We start from the raw sequence: 19,473 nt of genomic DNA, 5'->3' as shown, positions 1-19,473 counted from the left end.
CTTGTGCAGGTCTACAATCTTGTCCCTGACGTCCTTTGATAGCTCTTTGGTCTTGCCCATGGTGGTTGAGAGATTTGAATGGAAGAAACTGATTCTGTGACAGGAGTCTTTTATACAGGGACAGGACTAATTTGTGTGCCTCATGGGCACATAACCGGTCTGTGGGGGTCAGAATTCTTGCTGGTTGGTAGGGGATCAAATACTTATTTCCCTTTATTAAATACAAATTAATTTATAACTTTTATTTAATGTTTTTTTCTGGATTTTTTGTTGATATTCTGTCTCTCTCTGTTAAAATAAACCTTCCATAAAAATTATAGACTGTTCAAGTCTTTGTAAGGGGGTAAACTTACAAAATCAGCAGGGGATCAAATACTTATTTCCCCCACTGTATTTCCCCCACTGTATTTCCCCCACTGTATACACTATATTCCTAAAGGTGTTCTATCGGGTTGAGTTCAGGACTCTGTGCAAGCCAGTCATGTTCTTCCACACCAAACTTGCCCATCCATGTCTTTATTGACCTTGCTTTGTGCACTGGTGTGCAGTCATGTTGGATCAGAAAGGTACCATCCCCAAACTGTTCCCACAAGGTTCGGAGCATGAAATTGTCCAAAATCTGTTGGTATGCTGAAGCATTAAGAGTTCCTTTCACTGGAACTAACTCCTGAAAAACAACCCCACACCATAATCCCCCCTCCACCAAACTTTACACTTGGCACAATGCAGTCAGACAAGTACCGTTCTCCTGGCAACCACCAAACCCAGACTCGTCCATCGGATTGCCAGACGGAGAAGCGTGATTCGTCACTCCAGAGAACATGTCTTCACTGCTCTAGAGTCCAGTGGTGGCGTGCACTGCATCCGCTGCTTTGCATTGCGCTTGGTGATGTAAGGCTTGGATGCAGCTGCTCGACCGTGGAAACCCATTCCATGAAGCTCTCTACACACTGTTCTTGAGCAAATCTGAAGGCCACATGAAGTTTGGAGGTCTGTAGCGATTGACTGCAGAAATTTTGCAACCTCTGGGCACTAGGCGCCTCAGCATCCGCTGACCCCGCTCTGTCATTTTACGTGACCTACCACTTCGTGGCTGAGTTGCTGTCGTTCCCAATCGCTTCCACTTTGTTATAATACCACTGACAGTTGACTGAAATATTTAGTAGCGAGGAAATTTCACGACTGGACTTGTTGCACAGGTGGCATCCTATCACGGTAACACGCTGGAATTCACTGAGCTCCTGAGAGCGACCCATTCTTTCACTAATGTTTGTAGAAGCAGTCTGCATGCCGAGGTGCTTGGTTTTATACACCTGTGGTCATGGAAGTGATTGGAACACCTGAATTCAATGATTTGGATGAGTGAGTGAATACATTTGGCAATATAGTGCACATACCTATATAGTTTGTATCTTAATAAAGACAACAAAAAAATGTATGAATGGTCATCAAAACTTTACTAACACAACAAAGCTAGTGGTGACTCATGACTTTTGCACAGTACTGTATTTCTTTAACTTTTTTACATTGGCTGAGAAACTGTTATGACTGTAACTGATTTAGTAGCTGATTCAGTTTTGGACTACACAATGTATTAAATTATCAAGATATTGCTGCCAGCACTAAGGCACAGCTGATTGTTTTGGTGCCACACAGCTCTAGATTCTTCGGGACCAGGATTCAGTCCCACCCTCTGAATATTGTCTGCGTGAAGTAGGCTTAAGGCGTGTTCTTACTATGACTCAGACTATGTGGGTTTCTTCCAAGTACTCCAGATTCCCTCCCATCTCTCAAAACATGACATTAGGTGGAGAGCTACTATTGTGTGATGTCCTGTAATGGATTGGCACATTGCCAGGCTGTACGCTTTGAACCCAGAGTTTCTGTGGTGGACTCCATGGCTGAACTAAAAGTGTTAGGCATTCTTATGTTTATACACAAGCTTTAAATTAATTTTATCTAGGGTTTTTGATACATTTACAAAGAAAACTAAATTATTAATTTATTTGATGCAAGGTACACCAATCAGCCATGACATTAAAACCACCTCCTTGTTTTTACACTCACTGTCCATTTTATCAGCTCCACTTACCATATAGAAGCACTTTGTAGTTCTACAATTACTGACTGTAGTCCATCTGTTTCTCTGCATGCTTTGTTAGCCCTCTTTGCATGCTGTTTTTTAATGGTCAGGACTCTCCCAGGACCACCACAGAGTAGGTATTATTTGGGTGGTGGATCATTCTCAGCACTGCAGTGACACTGACATGGTGGTGGTGAGTTAGTGTGTGTTGTGCTGGTATGAGTGGATAAGACACAGCAGCGCTGGTGAAGTTTTTTAACACCTCACTGTCACTGCTGGACTGAGAATAGTCCACCAACCAAAAATATATCCAGCCAACAGCGCTCGGTGGGCAGCGTCCTGTGACCTGATGAAGGTCTAGAAGATGACCAACTCAAACAGCAGCAATAGATGAGCGATCGTCTCTGACTTTGGACCAACTAGGTAGGAGTGTCTAATACAGTGGACAGTGAATAGACACAATATTTAAAAACTCCATCGGCATTGCTGTGTCTGATCCACTCATACCAGTACAACACACACTAACACACCACCACCATGTCAGTGTCACTGCAGTGCTGAGAATGATCCACCACCTAAATAATACCTGCTCTGTGGTGGTCCTGTGGGGGTCCTGACCATTGAAGAACAGGGTGAAAGGGGGCTAACAAAGTATGTAGAGAAATAGATGGACTACAGTCAGTAATTGTAGAACTACAAAGTGCTTCTATATGGTAAGTGGAGCTGATAAAATGGACAGTGAGTGTAGAAACAAGGAGGTGGTTTTTATGTTATGGCTGATCGGTGTATATAATTATACTTGCAAAAAAATAATTGGTTAAATTTGCAGTTTAATTTTATATAAGCCTGATCTTTCAGTGTCATTAAATATGATCATACATTTTCACAAAATAACTTGAGCTAATCAATTACAAATTAAGGTTGATATTTATTGGTCAGTTAGTGGACAGAATCTGAAATTCTAATCAAGAACTGAAAGAACACTGACCTACCAGCAAGTTTTTCAGTGTCATAGCAGTGTCAATTAAGGTAAAGAATAACTGTTTTGAATTACAAATAAATTGGCATGGACCTTATCATGTAGAAATTTTATTTCATAGCTAAACGAATACTTTACAGTCAGCCTTACCCAAATCTTCCCTCTTTAAAAGAAACATCCAGATGTTCCCCTGTGTATTATGCATTCAGACATGGTCTTAAGTCCAGACACTCCACCCTGCTGTTATATTACTGTTATTATAACCTTTACAGTGACGTACCAAATTATACCAAACTGTGTTCATGGCATGTCAGCTTACTCTAAATTTCTATAAGGTAGGCTGTAAGACTCAAAACAGTTATTTAGAGCAATATCACAGAAGAAACACTTTTGGTTTCTTCAAAAACCTTTTAATTGGTAGTTCTTCAAAGAATTATTTTTGTTTATGCCACAAAAACATTTTCTTTTTGATTAACTTGTGAATTCATAACTTCCCTGAAGTATGACCAAAAGGTTCATACAACTTTGTTATGAAATTAAACATAAAACGTGTATAGGAAATACACTGATCAGCCATAACATTAAAACCACCTCCTTGTTTCTACACTCACTGTCCATTTTATCAGCTCCACTTACCATATAGAAGCACTTTGTAGTTCTACAATTACTGACTGTAGTCCATCTGTTTCATTGCATGCTTTGTTAGCCCTCTTTCACCCTGTTTTTCAATGGTCAGAACCCCCACAGGACCACTACAGAACAGGTTCTATATTGCACAGTAGAATAACTGCACCTTATAACCCATAATGTTAATTGTGCATGCTAATGTTTGTGAATGTGTGTGAGAGAGCGTGAGAGAGTTGTGTGTGCTGAGACTGTTTTTGTTGTGTTTTCGTGCACTGCAGGCTTCTGTGTAACCAAAGACAAATTGTTTGCATGTGTGATCATACTTGGCCTGATTCTGATTCAAAGGAAAAATTTGTTATAATTCACAAAACTTTACCAGGCTTTTTGTTTACCCAAGATGCAACAGAGTGCAACACAACTGGCCAGTGTGAACAACCTCCTTTACTAGAACATTTACATTCTCTGCATTTAGCAGACACTTTTATCCAAAGCGATTTACAATTATGACCGAACACAATTTTAAGCAATTGATGGTTAAGGTCCTTGCTCAGGGGCCCAACAGTGGCAACTTGGCGTGGTGGGGCTTGAACAGGCAAAAATCCAAATACTTAAAAGATTCCACATTACCCCTTTTCCACTGACGCGGATCCGGCTCTGTTCCGGTTCACAAACTTGATTTTGAACCGGATCGGAGTGTTTCCACTGAAAAAAAGAGGTTCCAGACAGCGAACTTACGTTCTAATCTGGCACCACAGAATACTTGGTTTTTCAGCACGAACCATGACGTGGGCGTGTCACAGTGTAGAGGTTTGGGTGCTTTCATATGAGAAGCTGCTAAACCGCTTTGGCTCTAAACTTATTTATATATTTTCAAAGCGATGAACTGTGTGATATAATGTGGTAAAAGTGACTCGGACAGAACAAACAACGTTTAACGTGAAAAATAAAGCTTAACATGGCTTGTTATACTAAAACAATGACAGATGAATTTCGGCAGTACAGAGTGCTTATAACCAGTAATAACCAGAGACAAGTTTAGTGTTTCCGTGTCGTACTTTTGGTACATTAAGCCACGTTCCGCTTTATGTAGGTGAAGCTTTTTGCGGATTCAGAACCCCGAGCTGCATAAACACCACACGTGAAGTTAATACAGCTAAACACAGATACATGTGGAGCTTTTAGGGTGGACTTGATGGTTATTTTACACAAATGGATGTTCGTGACAAGGAACTTTAGTGATGTTTTATCGCTAAAGCCGAGCGCTGAGCACATCGGCTATTTGCCACTGCAACAAACACGTCTACGTCTTCTTATCACCAATGGTTGATCGATGCTTTTTACATAAAAACGAATCTGTAACAACAGCACAAATGCTCGCAGATAATCTACATGCTCCGCCATCATGTTACTACTCTTTACTTTCGTTGTGTAACGCCCACTGTTGATGACGCATGCTTGGTTCGCAAAAAACGTGGTGGAAACGCAGGTCGGCTCTCTACAAAACACCAAGGTTAGAAGAAACCTGAACAGAACCGGTTCAACAACCAGGGTTCTTTTGGTGGAAAAGCGCTAACAGTTGCGTTAGCATGATAAACTATTCTGTTGGTATAGGGATTATAGGTGTAGGATTTTTTGGTGAATCTACAGTCTGTGTGTTATGCTTTGGTAAAGCTAGTCCTAATGTGTGTGTGAGAGAGAGAGTGAGAGAGAGAGAGCGTGAGGGCTAATGTGTCGAATGTGATTTATTTTGCTTTGCTAAGAGAGCATCTTTTCTTGCCAATCTCTTGCCCTGTTCTGCACAATAAAGCTTCAGTGTGAGTGTTCCACAGCTTGACTCCTTTTTTCTGACATAAATTATGACATACATTTTATTATAAATTAAAGGTTTTTTCTACTTAAAATGTATGCTTATTTACAGGACTACAGTCTGGTTTACATTGAACATTCATGTTTATTAAAACCAGTTAATAATTTTCCACACTTAAAGCTTTCCTGATTAAATGTAAGTATTAAAAAGTAAGAAATACATCAGTGATTTTAATCTGCTTGTAATGTCGGAACATCCTGATGAGATATGTTATTCAGCCACGCAGTGCCAGAAATAGTGTTTAAAAAATAGCAAAGCTGAATAGGGCTGATCTAGGCTGCCATCTGTAAATACCCCAACTCAGTGTAAGTGTTAAATACATAGTAGGTGATCCATCAGTTGCACAAGAGTCGTATACAAAGTCATTTCCATTGCTATCAACTCACAGCACGTTAGGGGGATATTTGGACACATTTGTGTGAAATGCTTGCTTGAGCTTCACCAATGTAGATTAGCAGAATGTGTTTGCATAACGTTATGACTGGCACAGATGCAACAATGTTTGGCATCAGCATGGTGTCATATAGCCAGCCATGAACAGTTCATTGTTTCCCATTAAAATGTAATCTGGCTGTTATGGCTAACCATAACGATGTAGCTAAGAAAGAGAGAGAGAAACAGAGAGAGAGAGAGGTAGTGGAGAGTGTGCAGGTCCAACAATAGTTCCAGCCAGAGAGCAGGAATGAAAGTGACAAGGCTCACATTAACACATCACACAAGTCTTTTGAGGTTTGAGCACTGTGTCTTCAGAGTTATGTATTTTGCTTTTTCCCATATTGATTACACCATAGTCTTTCTTCAAAAAAGAAGCATCTGTACTCTCCAGACTCGGCCTGGGTAGTAAAGATTTGTGATCAGGGTGCTGCTGTGATGACTGGAACACATTTGAGCCTGATATACAGTCCAAAATTACAAGTCGTACGAAACAGCTTGTTCAGTTACTACACCACCAACAGTGTTTTTAGTGTTTTATTAGGTTGTTGTAGTAGGTGGTTTTACTCTGCAGCTTCTGGTTCAAGGTTGAGTAGACTGAAATACAAAGTTACAGAGTACTAAAGTTTAACTAGGTTTTACAGTGGTGAGGTTGCAATATACACCAATCAGCCATAACATTAAAACCACCTCCTTGTTTCTACACTCACTGTCCATTTTATCAGCTCCACTTACCATATAGAAGCACTTTGTAGTTCTACAATTACTGACTGTAGTCCATTTGCTTCTCTACATATCTTTTTAGCCGGCTTTCATCCTGTACTTCAATGGTCAGGACCACCACAGAGCGGGTATTATTTAGGTGGTGCAGTGACAATGTCATAGTTGTGGTGTGTTAGTGTGTGTTGTGCTGGTATGAGTGGATCAGTGCTGGAGTTTTTAAATACCATGTCCACTCACTGTCCACTCTATTAAACACTCCTCCCTAGTTGATCCACCTTGTAGATGTAAAGTCAGAGACGATCACTCATCTATTGCTGCTGTTTGAGTTGGTCATCTTCTAAATCTTCATCAGTGGTCACAGGGCGCTGCCCACTGGGCGCTGTTGGCTGGATGTTTTTGGTTGGTGGACTATTCTTAGTCCAGCAGTGACAGTGAGGTGTTTAAAAACTCCAGCAACGCTGCTGTGTCTTATCCACTCATACCAGCACAACACACACTAACACACCACCACCATGTCAGTGTCACTGCAGTGCTGAGAATGATCCACCACCTAAATAATACCTGCTCTGTAGTGGTCCTGGGAGAGTCCCGACCATTGAAGAACAGCATAAAAGGGGGCTAACAAAGATGGACTACAGTCAGTAATTGTAGAACTACAAAGTGCTTCTATATGGTAAGTAGAGCTGATAAAATGGACAGTGAGTATAGAAACAAGAAGGTGGTTTTAATGTTAAGGCTGATCGGTGTATGTGTACACATACTGATTAATCTATCAAGTTAGATATTTCAGGTCAGAGGCTTTTAGGTAAATTTCACTTCACGTGTCAAAACTGCTTTGTGTTGGCTGTGACACTGAATGATAAGCCTGAAAACTGTACACGGTATTGACTGACAGTATTGACAATTTATTCACATGCAGTATTTTAGATTAAAACAAGAGAGCTCTGGTGCAGCAGTCTGTTACACTAGCCCACAGTTGTCAGAGCTTCATTTTCCGTTTAATTTAATTTTATTTTTGTATACTGCTTTACCCTGGTTATGGTCACTGTGATCTGGTTCCACTGTAAAACACTAGGTGCAAGGCAGGAACACCCTGAACAGGTCTTCAATCTATCGCAGTGCTTTAGCCATCCCCCATCCCCCCTTAGAAATACCAATCATGTCTATGAATCATGGCCGATAGCACTAAGATTCTAGCACAGATCCATGCACCCAGTGTTTGATGGTGGAACCAGACATGCCACAACCCTGACCAGGTTAAAGATGATTCATGAACATAAAATGGAATGAGAAATGATGCTCTGGCTACAGTCGTCGTTTGAAGACATGAGGAGATAAAAAAGGGAAATAGGCTAATGAAACTTTATTGCTTTAATCTAAGGGCACGTTAAATCTTATTAAAGAGCCATGATGCTACAAAAAGCATTTCAGTCAGAGTCAGAGAGGTTTTATTGTCATTTCAGCTACATACAAGTACATATTGAAACGAAACAGCGTTCCTCTAGGATCACGGTGTAACATGGTACAAAAAGTGCAAGACAATACAAAACAGTGTAAATACAACAATAAATACAAAAAATCCTATAATAAATAACTACAAAAGATATTCCTAATTATCCCTAATCTAAACAAGTAATTAGAAGACAGGACTAAAGACAAGTGTTAGTACATGATGGTGAATAGATGGTACAATGGTTCATGAGGTAAATTCCAGTTCCAGTTCATTTCCAGGATAAGTAAAGGTGGGACTGCTGTCTAAAATGCAAACCCCGTCTCCATATTATTTCTTAGTTTACAAGTCGCCATGCCATCACGTGGTACACAGTAGGTAGAGAAATCAGTTTCTCTCCGAAGTGTCCATGCTTTGCTTTTGACTGCGTCTATAACACAAATTTTCTCATTGGCGGGGCTTTTAAAAGGTTGGCAGCAGACTGGGTCTGAGTTCAATCAGATTGAGCTCTGAGCTCAGCAGCAAGAAGTAAAAACCAAGCATCAAAGTGGCATATCTGCAAGGTAAGCAGACGATGTCTAGCTTTCTCTTTAAGGATTGCTTTTGTGTAATTTTGGAGTAATTTTAGTTTAGTCTATATTTGAAGTATACCTGTCCAGGCACCCAGGTGGTGCAGTGGGATATTCCGCTAACACACCAGCACCGAGTTTCTGAACTCCTCGGTTCGAAACTCGGTGTTGCCACCGGTCAGCTAAGCGCCATCTGGCGGGCATAATTGGCAGTGCCTGCAGCAGATACTAATTGGCCACCGTATCTGCAGGGTGGGGGCCGGACTATGTGTGGGTGAGTGGGTCTTCATACGCTGTGCAAGGACCCTGATTGGCAGAAGAGACGCCTGTGCAGAATGCAGGGGCGAGAAGAGGAGGGCTGTACATGTGTTGGAAGAGAAGTGTACAGCGACGTGCTCTCCTTGGATGCAATCTGGTATCTCTCAGCAGCGGAAGACAAAATTGAGTGCGCTAAATCGGGAAGAAAATGGGAAGACAATGCATATAAAAAAAAAGTATGCCTGTCCAGCACTTCCACTGTCAAATGTCAAAACCATAACCAAGCAAGATCAAATATAAAAAAAAAAACTGCCAAAACTTTGACCGTCACTGTATTTCTGTCAAACATTACTAAATAAAACTATTATTAACTATTATATGTCTTATTCCTATAATCTAAATGTACCGTGGATAAAACTAATTCAAACTCCTTGACTTTTTACACTTTCAGATTAGATCACAAGTATCTCTGAACTACATCCATCAGGTCTCTCCACGGGTGTTCGATAGGATGTCTGGACTTTAGATGGCTCACTTAGACACATTCAAAGATTTGACCCAAAACCACTCCAGTGTGGTTTTGGCTGTATGATTTAGGTCATTGTTTTATTGAAACATGAACTGTTACCCTACTCTGATGTTCCTGTTTTTGGCTGCATTCATTTGTCCCTCTATTCTTACCAGTCTACCTGTCCCCACAATTGAGAAGTACCCCCACAGCATGATGCTGCCACCACCATCTTTCACTGTAGAAACTGTATTAGCCAGGTGCTGTACAATGTCTGTTTTTTGCCAGAAATTGTGCGTGTTTTTTCCCCCAAAAGAGTTACAATTTCTTATTAGATTCGAACATATTTTTGTTATGTTGCCAGAGTCCTTTACATGCCATTAAGCAAACTTCAGGTCATATGCCCTTTACGCAACAGTGGCTAAAGTCTTGCCATAAAGGCCTGGTTTATGGAGTGCTGCAGAGATGGTTGTCTGTCCAACAGGTTCTTAAATCTCTGCACAGAGATCTCTGCTTATTTAGTGATCATTGGGAAGGATCTTCTTGTCTGAATGCGTAACTTGGCCAGGCAGCCATATTTAAAGCTTAAGGTTGTGCCTTTCCTGGCTTCATAAATAGTAAAAATACACAATTTGTGAGACTAGCACAAATGTTTAAGGCTTTTTAAAGTTCATTCTAAAGTACATGTCATGCATACATGCAGGCTGTAGTTTTTTAACAGAGACTTTTCTGACAAATGGTTGTAACTGACGGACTGAGGGATGTTTACATCTGTCTAGCCACCAAGCTGACTTGACAAAAAAAGCAAATACTTTGATGATGCCGTTTACCTCAGCAGGAATGAGACTAAGCTTCACTGGAGATAAAAAGTACATGATACTGTAATCTGTGAGAGTTAAAGTTTGATTTTTACCCCAGTGCCTTTTGTTTGGGCATGTATTTATCAAAACCTAATGCATCTGCAATTATAGAAATGTATGATTATTTTATGGGCGTATATTAGGGTAGGTTGTGTTTTTGTTTGTTTATTTGACAACTAAAAGCCAAAAACTAAATTTTTTGGCATGAACTGAGACTAAGGCCACCAAACAAAATGATGGAACCTAATCAAGAAGGTCTTAGCTTAGGTTCTTAGTGTCGAACATGTAGTGAAAATTTAACAAAGATGCCAGCATGCTTTAGAGGTGACAACATTGTTATACTGATCAAGTTAGATAGGCTATCTCAGCAGTTGTGGGATAACTGCTTGAAGAATACAGGTATTGGAAGTTCTGTGAGAATCAGTCTGTAAACCCTGACTCCATTATGAAAAGCTATAATATGAGCTAGAACAGGGCCCATTTGTATGTGTTGATTAATAAGATGATTTAGCATGTATTAACAATAACATAACTAACAGTAAAGTTTTAAGTGGCATTTGTGCATGTAACTCTGTATTGTAGTGCTTGACAAAGGTTTGCCAAAGTAATCCCTCACCCATGTGGTTATATCAGCTATTGTTGAGTGGTGGTTCTTGATGCAGTGTCGTCTGAGGGATCGAAGATCACAGACATTCAGCTTAAGCTTGCGCCCTTGGCCTTTACATGCTGAAATTCCTCCTGATTCCTTGAATCGTTTAATGATATTATGCACTGTAGAGGGAGAAATATGCCAATTTCTTTCCAATCTTTCTTTGAGGTACATTGTTTTTAAATATTTCAATAATCTTCTCACATGTTTGTTGACAAACTGTTGTTTGTTGATCCTCTGATCATCTTTCCTCATCAAAGACTCAGCTTTTCCCGGATGCTGCTTTTGTACCAAACCATTACAATCACCTGTTTGGAATCACATCATTATTTAGTTTTTTTCACTTTGTTACTAGCCCTAAATTGCCCTCGTCCCAACTTTTTTTGGAATGTGTTGCAGGCCTGAAATGCAGAAATGGAGGTACATTAAGACATTAAATGAAGTTGAGCAGACAAAACATTAAATATCTCAGGTTAATCCTGTCTGCAATCAAATAAAAGTAAATGTAAGGAAGACTGCATTTTTATTTTATTTGCATTTTCCATACTGTCCCAACTTTTTCTGATTTGGGGTTGTACATACAGATTTTTCCACACTGGAAGTAGTGTTTGAATTCTTATTTTTATGGGTGTTTTTGTTGGCTGTTAAAGGGCAGTATTTGCATCTTCTGGCCTTACCTGTCTGTTTACTGACTAGTTAGAATATCAATAAGAGAAAGATTGATATAGTACATAAAGCTGAAAGATAGAGAGAGGGCTGAGCAGCGTGGAAACTGAAAAGTAAGATGTCATATGGCTTGTATAATCTGGCCTGCTGTTCTCAATTAGAGCATAGAAACTCATTAAACCACAGACTACTGTGTCAGGATTAAACAAACACACACACCTACACACACACCACATACACATCTGCAAGCTAAATGCCAGCAGGCTACAGAGACGGCCGGTGACGCCCCACAGACTGGCCAGGTAATTACCTACAGGAAAAAAGCTTTTAACCTACAGAACATCCTCCACTGAACAGGCCACAGTTTCCTGCCCTAAAGCTATCAGTGTGAGACATATGCACACACACCCACACTCACATTCACTGCTCACATACTTGGCCTTGAGCGAGGTCTTGATGAGGTGTTTTTCATTAACTTTACAATAGACGCGGCCTAAATAACTTTGTTTATTTCCTTTACTTAAATACTTATTGTCCCCAGCACTCATATCTGGACATGCAGCAGATTTAAAATGTACTGACCTCTTGACTGTTTGCACCTTTATTGTGTTGTGGATATAATTGTCATTTTATCAGTCAGTCTTCAGTTAATCACACATTATAATGAAAGGAAAACAACAAGTCATTTAAAAAGAGAGAGAAAAGGTGTGATTAAGTGTAGACTGATCAGTATATCAATTATACATTGATCAGCCATAACATTAAAACCACCTCCTTGTTTCTACACTCACTGTCCATTTTATCAGCTCCACTTACCATATAGAAGCACTTTGTAGTTCTACAATTACTGACTGTAGTCCGTCTGTTACTCTGCATGCTTTGATAGCCCCCTTTCATGCTGTTCTTCAATGGTCAGAACCACCACAGAGCAGGTATTATTTAGGTGGTGGATAATTCTCAGAATTGCAGTGACACTGACATGGTGGTGGTGTGTTAGTGTGTGTTGTGCTGGTATGAGTGGATCAGACACAGCAACTCTGAGTTTTTAAACACCTCACTGTCCCTGCTGGACTGAGAATAGTCCACCAACCAAAAATATCCAGCCAACAGCGCCCTGTGGGCAGCGTCCTGTGACCGCTGATGAAGGTCTAGAAGATGACCAACTCAAACAGCAGCAATAGATGAGCGATCGTCTCTGACTTTACATCTACATCTAGAAGGTGGACCATCTAGATAGGAGTGTCTAATAGAGTGGGCAGTGAGTGGACACGGTATTTAAAAACTCCAGCAGCGCTGCTGTGTCTGATCCACTCATACCAGCACAACACACACTAACACACCACCACCATGTCATTGTCACTGCAGTGCTGAGAATCATCTACCACCTAAATAATACCTACTCTGTGGTGGTCCTGTGGGGGTGGTGTCCTGACCATTAAAGAACAGGGTGAAAGCAGGCTAAAAAGGTATGTAGAACTACAAAGTGGTTCTATATGGTAAGTGGAGCTGATAAAATGGACAGTGAGTGTAGAAACAAGGAGGTGGTTTTAATGTTATGGCTGATCATTGTATAAACAACACAAAAACTGTGCAAATGGTCAAAGGGTCACTTAGGGTCAGTTAATTTTATAATGTTATACTGTGTGTTTCAGAGTGTTACAGCATAATACATACATAATCACATTTTAGTCTTGCACACGCTATAGAACAGTTTGATTGAATTCACATCCACACAAAACTTTAAGCTGAGATCAAGATGATAATATATTATTGGTACTTTCATTCACATTTTAAGAAGAATTCGGAAAAGGAAGTCATTTTTTTCCAATTACTGTTATTTTGTCATGTTAGTCATAAGTGCTGAAGCAAGTCATGTCAAATGATGCATTTTAAAAGGAGAACAGCACATGGGAACTGTAAAGGAAAAGTATTTGCAGCCCCTAATAGAATATCGGTCCCAAAAAGCTTCTGCTTGTCCTAGTTTATCTGTACTAGATGTGCAAACTTGGTAAGATCAAGAACAATGTGTTAGCTGATTTACTGACAGGCTTCTGTCGAATATTTGCAGTAATTTAGCAACGGCAGTGTGACTAACAAAAATGGAAACTGCATTTGCAAATTATTTAAATGAGAGTACAGTGGTACCTTAAAACTCAACGTCAGCTGGTTCTGGGAGTGGCGTTGATTTTAAAAGGTTTTAAGTTTTAAGGTATTTTTTCAATAAGGATGTATGAGAAACCTGTTAATGTATTCCATGGTCCCGTGGAACTGCATATATTTTAGGCTAATGTAATATAATAAGGTTGGTGTTGACACTTACACACTGAAAATAATACAAATATAATTTAAAAACACTGAAATACAATTAAAACACAGTTAAAAATCAATCAAAAATACAATATAACCTGCTCTTTACCTTTACTTCTTCATTGTTTTCTTATGCTTCTTAATTAGTGAAGAGAACAAATAAGCAGTAATAATTAGAAGTTTAGTGTTTCTATGTCATTCTTTTAATATATAAAGTTACTAGTTCTGTCGAAGTTAACGCGATAATAACGCATTAACGCGATCTCAATTTAACGCGATTTTTAAAAATAGTGCCGTTAACGCAAATTCTATACAGGAAAAATGTACCTATACAGGCAGTGAGTGCCATGTAGAATTACATCACGAAGACCCGCATTGTTATGTTTTGTACTTAACCACGAAATACAAATGACACTAGTTATGTGGAGAACGAGTTGTCTTTATTGCTTAATCCACAACTTGGAGCGTCACACTTAAACATAACACGCCGTTACCCGCTGCTCACCTGATACACATATCAGCTCAGTGACGTACAGTGGTAACGTGATATGCAGATCACGTAAATTATATATGACACGCATGATAATAATAAGCTTTTTTCTCTCTTAATTTTCCCTGACAAGTGAAAAACCAAAATATAGCAACCTTAACATTATGAGGAAGAATTTCAAAGATATTCCTTTGCAATACTTTATCATTTCAAGAATATGATACAGACTGACCAACACTATTAAGCCAAATCAGCATTGAAAATTGACTTTACTTTTAATAGCCTTCTACAATGCTGGTGCTTCTTAAAACTGAATATTTTCTTTTAAACAGAAGTGTTATTTAAATGCTATTAAATTGGTTTCCAACAAAATCCGCCCAATTTGGCGGATAACCGCCCAATCTGGCAACACTGGAACGCATTATTATTATTATTATCGCGTTAACTTCGACAGCCCTAATAAAAACGGATTCTGATATCCAGTTAGCAGCGTAGGGTTTATATAGCAGCAGGTAGAATAAGGTGAGAATAAGTTGCAAAAACAATGCAATATTGTGCAAAGATGCAAGTAATATAGTCACTAGTATGTGTTGTCAGAACCCAGGGAACAAGACTGTGTTGATTGTGAATGAGTTTTGGTGTATGTTAGTGTATGTACACCGATCAGCCATAACATTAAAACCACCTCCTTAAAAAAAAAAAAAAAAAAAAAAAAAAAAAAAAAAAATGCGCTTAATCGCGATTAACTATATGAAATTCTGAGATTAATCGCGATTAAAAATTTTAATCGTTTGACAGCCCTAAAAGTTACATTATTTTTTTTTTATGATAAGCGTTTAAGACTCTCAGAAAAGCTGATTCTTATAAATTCTCAGAGTCCCAACTGTAACACAAGTTTAAAAGTGAAACAGGAGAAAAATCCAACTGAACACAGATACATGTGGAGCTTTCAGAGTTGAGTTTAAGGGTACAAATAATTTTTTTTTTTAATGATGAGCGTTTAAGACTCTCAGAAAAGCTGATTCTTATAAATTCTCAGAGTCCCAACTGTAACACAAGTTTAAAAGTGAAACAGGAGAAAAATCCAGCTGAACACAGATACATGTGGAGCTTTCAGAGTTGAGTTTAAGGGTACAAATTTCTCAGTGAAGGGTGTTGAGTTTCAAAGATTTTGAGTTTAGGGGACATTGAGTTACAAGCTACTACTGTACAAATATGATTCACATTTTGCACATTACTATGGTGAACATGGGACTATGAGAAAGAATGCGTAGAAATAAATAACTGACTAATATAAACGGCATCAACATTTTAGAAATATAAAAAAAGAAAACCTCCAAAGTAATTAAGATGTATTATTTATCTAGTAATGTTATTCCAGAGGTCTACACATGACTGATGTCCAAAGTCTCAGTGAAATGTTAATGCTTATATGCTTTTTAATATGTTTTTTTTAAACACTGACGAATTTAACTTTGAATTTTAACTTTTGGGCAAGTATGTGCTTAGTGTAACAGTAAAGGTTTATGTAATGAGGCTGGATGCCCCTCACACACTTGCTAGATAGAAAATAGAATACAACTGCAGATATTTAATCAAAGTAAAATGATACTGTGGCTAAAAAGCCACTAACTAAAAATGGAGGACAATTGCAAAAAATATAAGTTAGAAACAAAATAACAAATGCATAGAAATGTCCAGAACCCACAACAGAGAAAGTGAACAGAAAAGGGATAGTGCAGAAATGAAAACTGGATGTCGTAATTGGACAGGCAAATCTAGCCCTCGGAACCAGAACAAACAGAGAACTACCAGAGCCTGCCAGCTTGTCTTAAAACCCCTTACCAGTCCTTTGGCGCCTCCTGCGCATAAAGTGATTTACAGGTGGTTCTACTCCAGGGATGTTGCGCTCCTGGGGTAATCTGCTTTCCCAGTGCATCTCGCTTGCTAGTCCCAAAAACACAGCAAGACTGGGCGGCAGTTCCCAGAAACCAAAAGAATAGAGAGAAGCTGGGATATACAGAAAGCCTCCCACCTAGAATGGATTAACATTCATGAGGCGCAGGTGATTATCGATCAAGAGGGATTAACAAATAACGCACTACACCTCTGTGCCCCATCTTCCAGCCAAACTAGACAGCGCAGAGAGACACGACTTCTAATGTGGTTGAGCTGCTGAACCTCATTCCGCAGCCACCTTGTTACAATTCATCTATATGCACATATTTTACATATTCTTAATAATTACATATTACACAAGCACATACTGTGTAGTTCATGCAAGTTCAGTCCTAGCTGTGCCATTACTGGTTGCTAGCATAACAGTTATTCATGTATTGTTATTTATCATTTATTGCTAGGATTTTTACAGAAAAGTGCCATTTTTACGGCGGTCATTAAATTACACTCATAAATTAAATGATAGAGTGAATGGAAGGTACAATACACAGCACAGCCTACCTTACTAGCTGAATGTAAACCTAAAACATCCAGCAACAGCCTCAAAGACTCAACCACTTCGACATCTTGGACATTTTGACTAAGCGATTGCTAACTGAATTGCTGTAGGATTGCTAGAACCACCTCATATTGCAAACGAACCAGTAAACATGACGCATTTGAATGCTACGCGAATTAAAAATGTTAAATCGCTAAACACAAACCTTATGGGAAAAGGCTCATTTCAAGGTCTATGATGCGATTTTCACGGTTGTGAATTAGGTAGGGCCTTATTCATTGCATATAAACATTAAAAAGGCAAAAAAGATGGCAGGTGGTATGGTGGCCTAACTGGTAGAGTGTAGACTACAATCCACATGGTTCAGAAGGACCCGAACTGGATACACACAATGTCTAAATTGCCCCCTGGTGTGAATGAGTATGTGAATGGGAAGTGTGTGTTGCCTGGAGACTGGCACTTGTCCAAGTTGTATTCCTGCATAGCACCCAGTGTTTCTGGGCAAGCCTGGATCCACCACAACCCATTTCAGGCTGAAGTGGATCTTAATGATGACTGAATGATTGTGTTCCAACCGTCAAGCTTGCTCAGGTTATTGAACAATTAACAGATGCAAACTCTATTTCCACATAAATGCTTCACATTGTGTTATCATTTGCCCAGTAATTCTTAAAATCTAAGTAATAAGTAAATCAACACACTCACTAACAAAGTTTGCAGTTGATTAAGTAGCACATGCGAACCACTCCTCTTCATTTGTTTTGATTAGAGCCTCTGTGTTTTACTGGTTCTCATGGAATTTGTGACGCATTTGTGTGTCTCCAGATGTTCGAAGAAAGACAATCTATGAGTATCATCGTGTGGAGTTGCTCAAGACCAAAATCACAAACAGCACAGCTGTGGAGATGATGCCACTGCCTAGTAAGTCAACACCAAATACTCTCACAATCTTATACCATAATATACACACAAAAACAGCTTGTCCAAATAATAATGGATAATGGATAATAATGGACACAAATATATCATTTGATCTTAGCAAACAATACAGTGGTTTAAAGTCTTACACTTGCAGAAGACATGTATGACATGTCAATCTCTGTATTTCTTTTTTTGGTGGTTAAATAGTTGGAACACATACTTCTTTGTTCAACATTATTTTTTTCAATAAGAATTTGAAGCAAAACATAGATTATTTGGTAAGTTAGTAGACATTTACGGCCATTAGCAGACACTTTTGTCCAAAGTTACAGTTGGAATTGATTCCAGTGCAAGCAATTAAGGGTTTAGAGCCTTACCCAAGCCAAACAATGGCAACTTGGCAATAGTGGTCTTTGAACCAGCAACCTTTTGATCTCTAGCCTCGAACAAATTGGGTTGGGAAAGTCTAGTGAGCTCTGTACTAATCTTGGATTAAGTCAAAAATGTAACTTAAGGCCGCTCAAGTGGCGCAGCGTAAAAAAACACACACTGGAACACCAGAGCTGGGATCTCGAATACATCGTGCCGGCTGGGCTGAGCGGTCACATTAACAACAATTGGCCTGTTGTTCAGACAGGAGTGGGATAATAAAAAACTGGATAGGGTCTCTCTCATAACTAATGCAATTACGACCTCTGCTGGCTGATTGATGGCGCCTGCACAGAGACGGGAAAAGAGTGCTGTTAGGGTGTGTCTCTCCGTACACAGTGCTGATCCGCATTGCACTCGTCAAAGCGTAGGTGACAAAATGCATATGGCTGCTGCCCACGTGTTGGAGGGGGCGTGGGTTAGCATCATTCTCCTCAATCAGACCGGGGATCGGCATTGGTAGAGAGGAAGCATGACGCAATCTGGCATTGCTTTTTTTAACAGTAAATTAAGCGATTTTCAAGCAACTTAAGAGCCAAAAATCGCCTATAAAAACAAACATCTGTAAGTAGAAACTACATGGAACAGAAAGTTTATTTTCCAAAGTTGGAAAGAATCCCCAAACCTTGCCTTATGCTGAAAGGAAATTTGTTCTGCTCTATGACATTAATTAGAAGCTGCTAAAATGCAAACATCATAGTCTCCAGTGAAGTGAGCTTACATTCCCATGGTCCTCAGGGATTCCTGTGCAATAAATATGCCCCTATTTTAAAGCTTGACTGAAAATTGTTAGTGATTACATGGATAAAAACAAATAAAGCGGGGCTTTCTTTCTGGCATATCAGTCTCTTAGCTCATTGTGATTTAAAGCTTTATTTATTGCTTTTTTATGGGTTTTGCACTGCATTTAACACATTTTCTTAAAGTGCTTAAAGTGAAAGTTTGAGTTTGCCAAACCACACTTCCATCTACATTGTACTTTGGGACCATTGTTTGTACAGATGAACACCAGATGCATTCAAGCAACATTGCAGGCTTAAGATCTATGATCCCCTCTGAGATCTGTACAGAGCTCCTTAGAATTTCAGATACAATGCTTGTGGCTATTGATATGGGCACAGAGATATGGGATAGTCAATCCCATTAGTGCATCTTTACGCTCTTGTACACTGATCAGCCATAACATTAAACCCACCT

General features: G+C 39.3%; 1 protein-coding gene across 1 annotated transcript in view; it reads left to right on the top strand.

Moving 5' to 3' along the window:
- The window catches only part of plxdc2b (plexin domain containing 2b), a 199,841-nt gene that overhangs the window by 109,956 nt on the left and 70,412 nt on the right, over positions 1 to 19,473 (top strand). Inside the window, exon 8 of the mRNA XM_062994009.1 lies at positions 17,752 to 17,847. Coding sequence (XP_062850079.1) covers positions 17,752 to 17,847 — 96 coding nt within the window. The remainder of the gene's footprint in view (positions 1 to 17,751; positions 17,848 to 19,473) is intronic.

This window comes from Trichomycterus rosablanca, chromosome 4 (assembly GCF_030014385.1).
Source record: "Trichomycterus rosablanca isolate fTriRos1 chromosome 4, fTriRos1.hap1, whole genome shotgun sequence".
NCBI lineage: Eukaryota > Metazoa > Chordata > Actinopteri > Siluriformes > Trichomycteridae > Trichomycterus > Trichomycterus rosablanca.
This window is presented reverse-complemented; position numbering and strand designations above follow the sequence as displayed.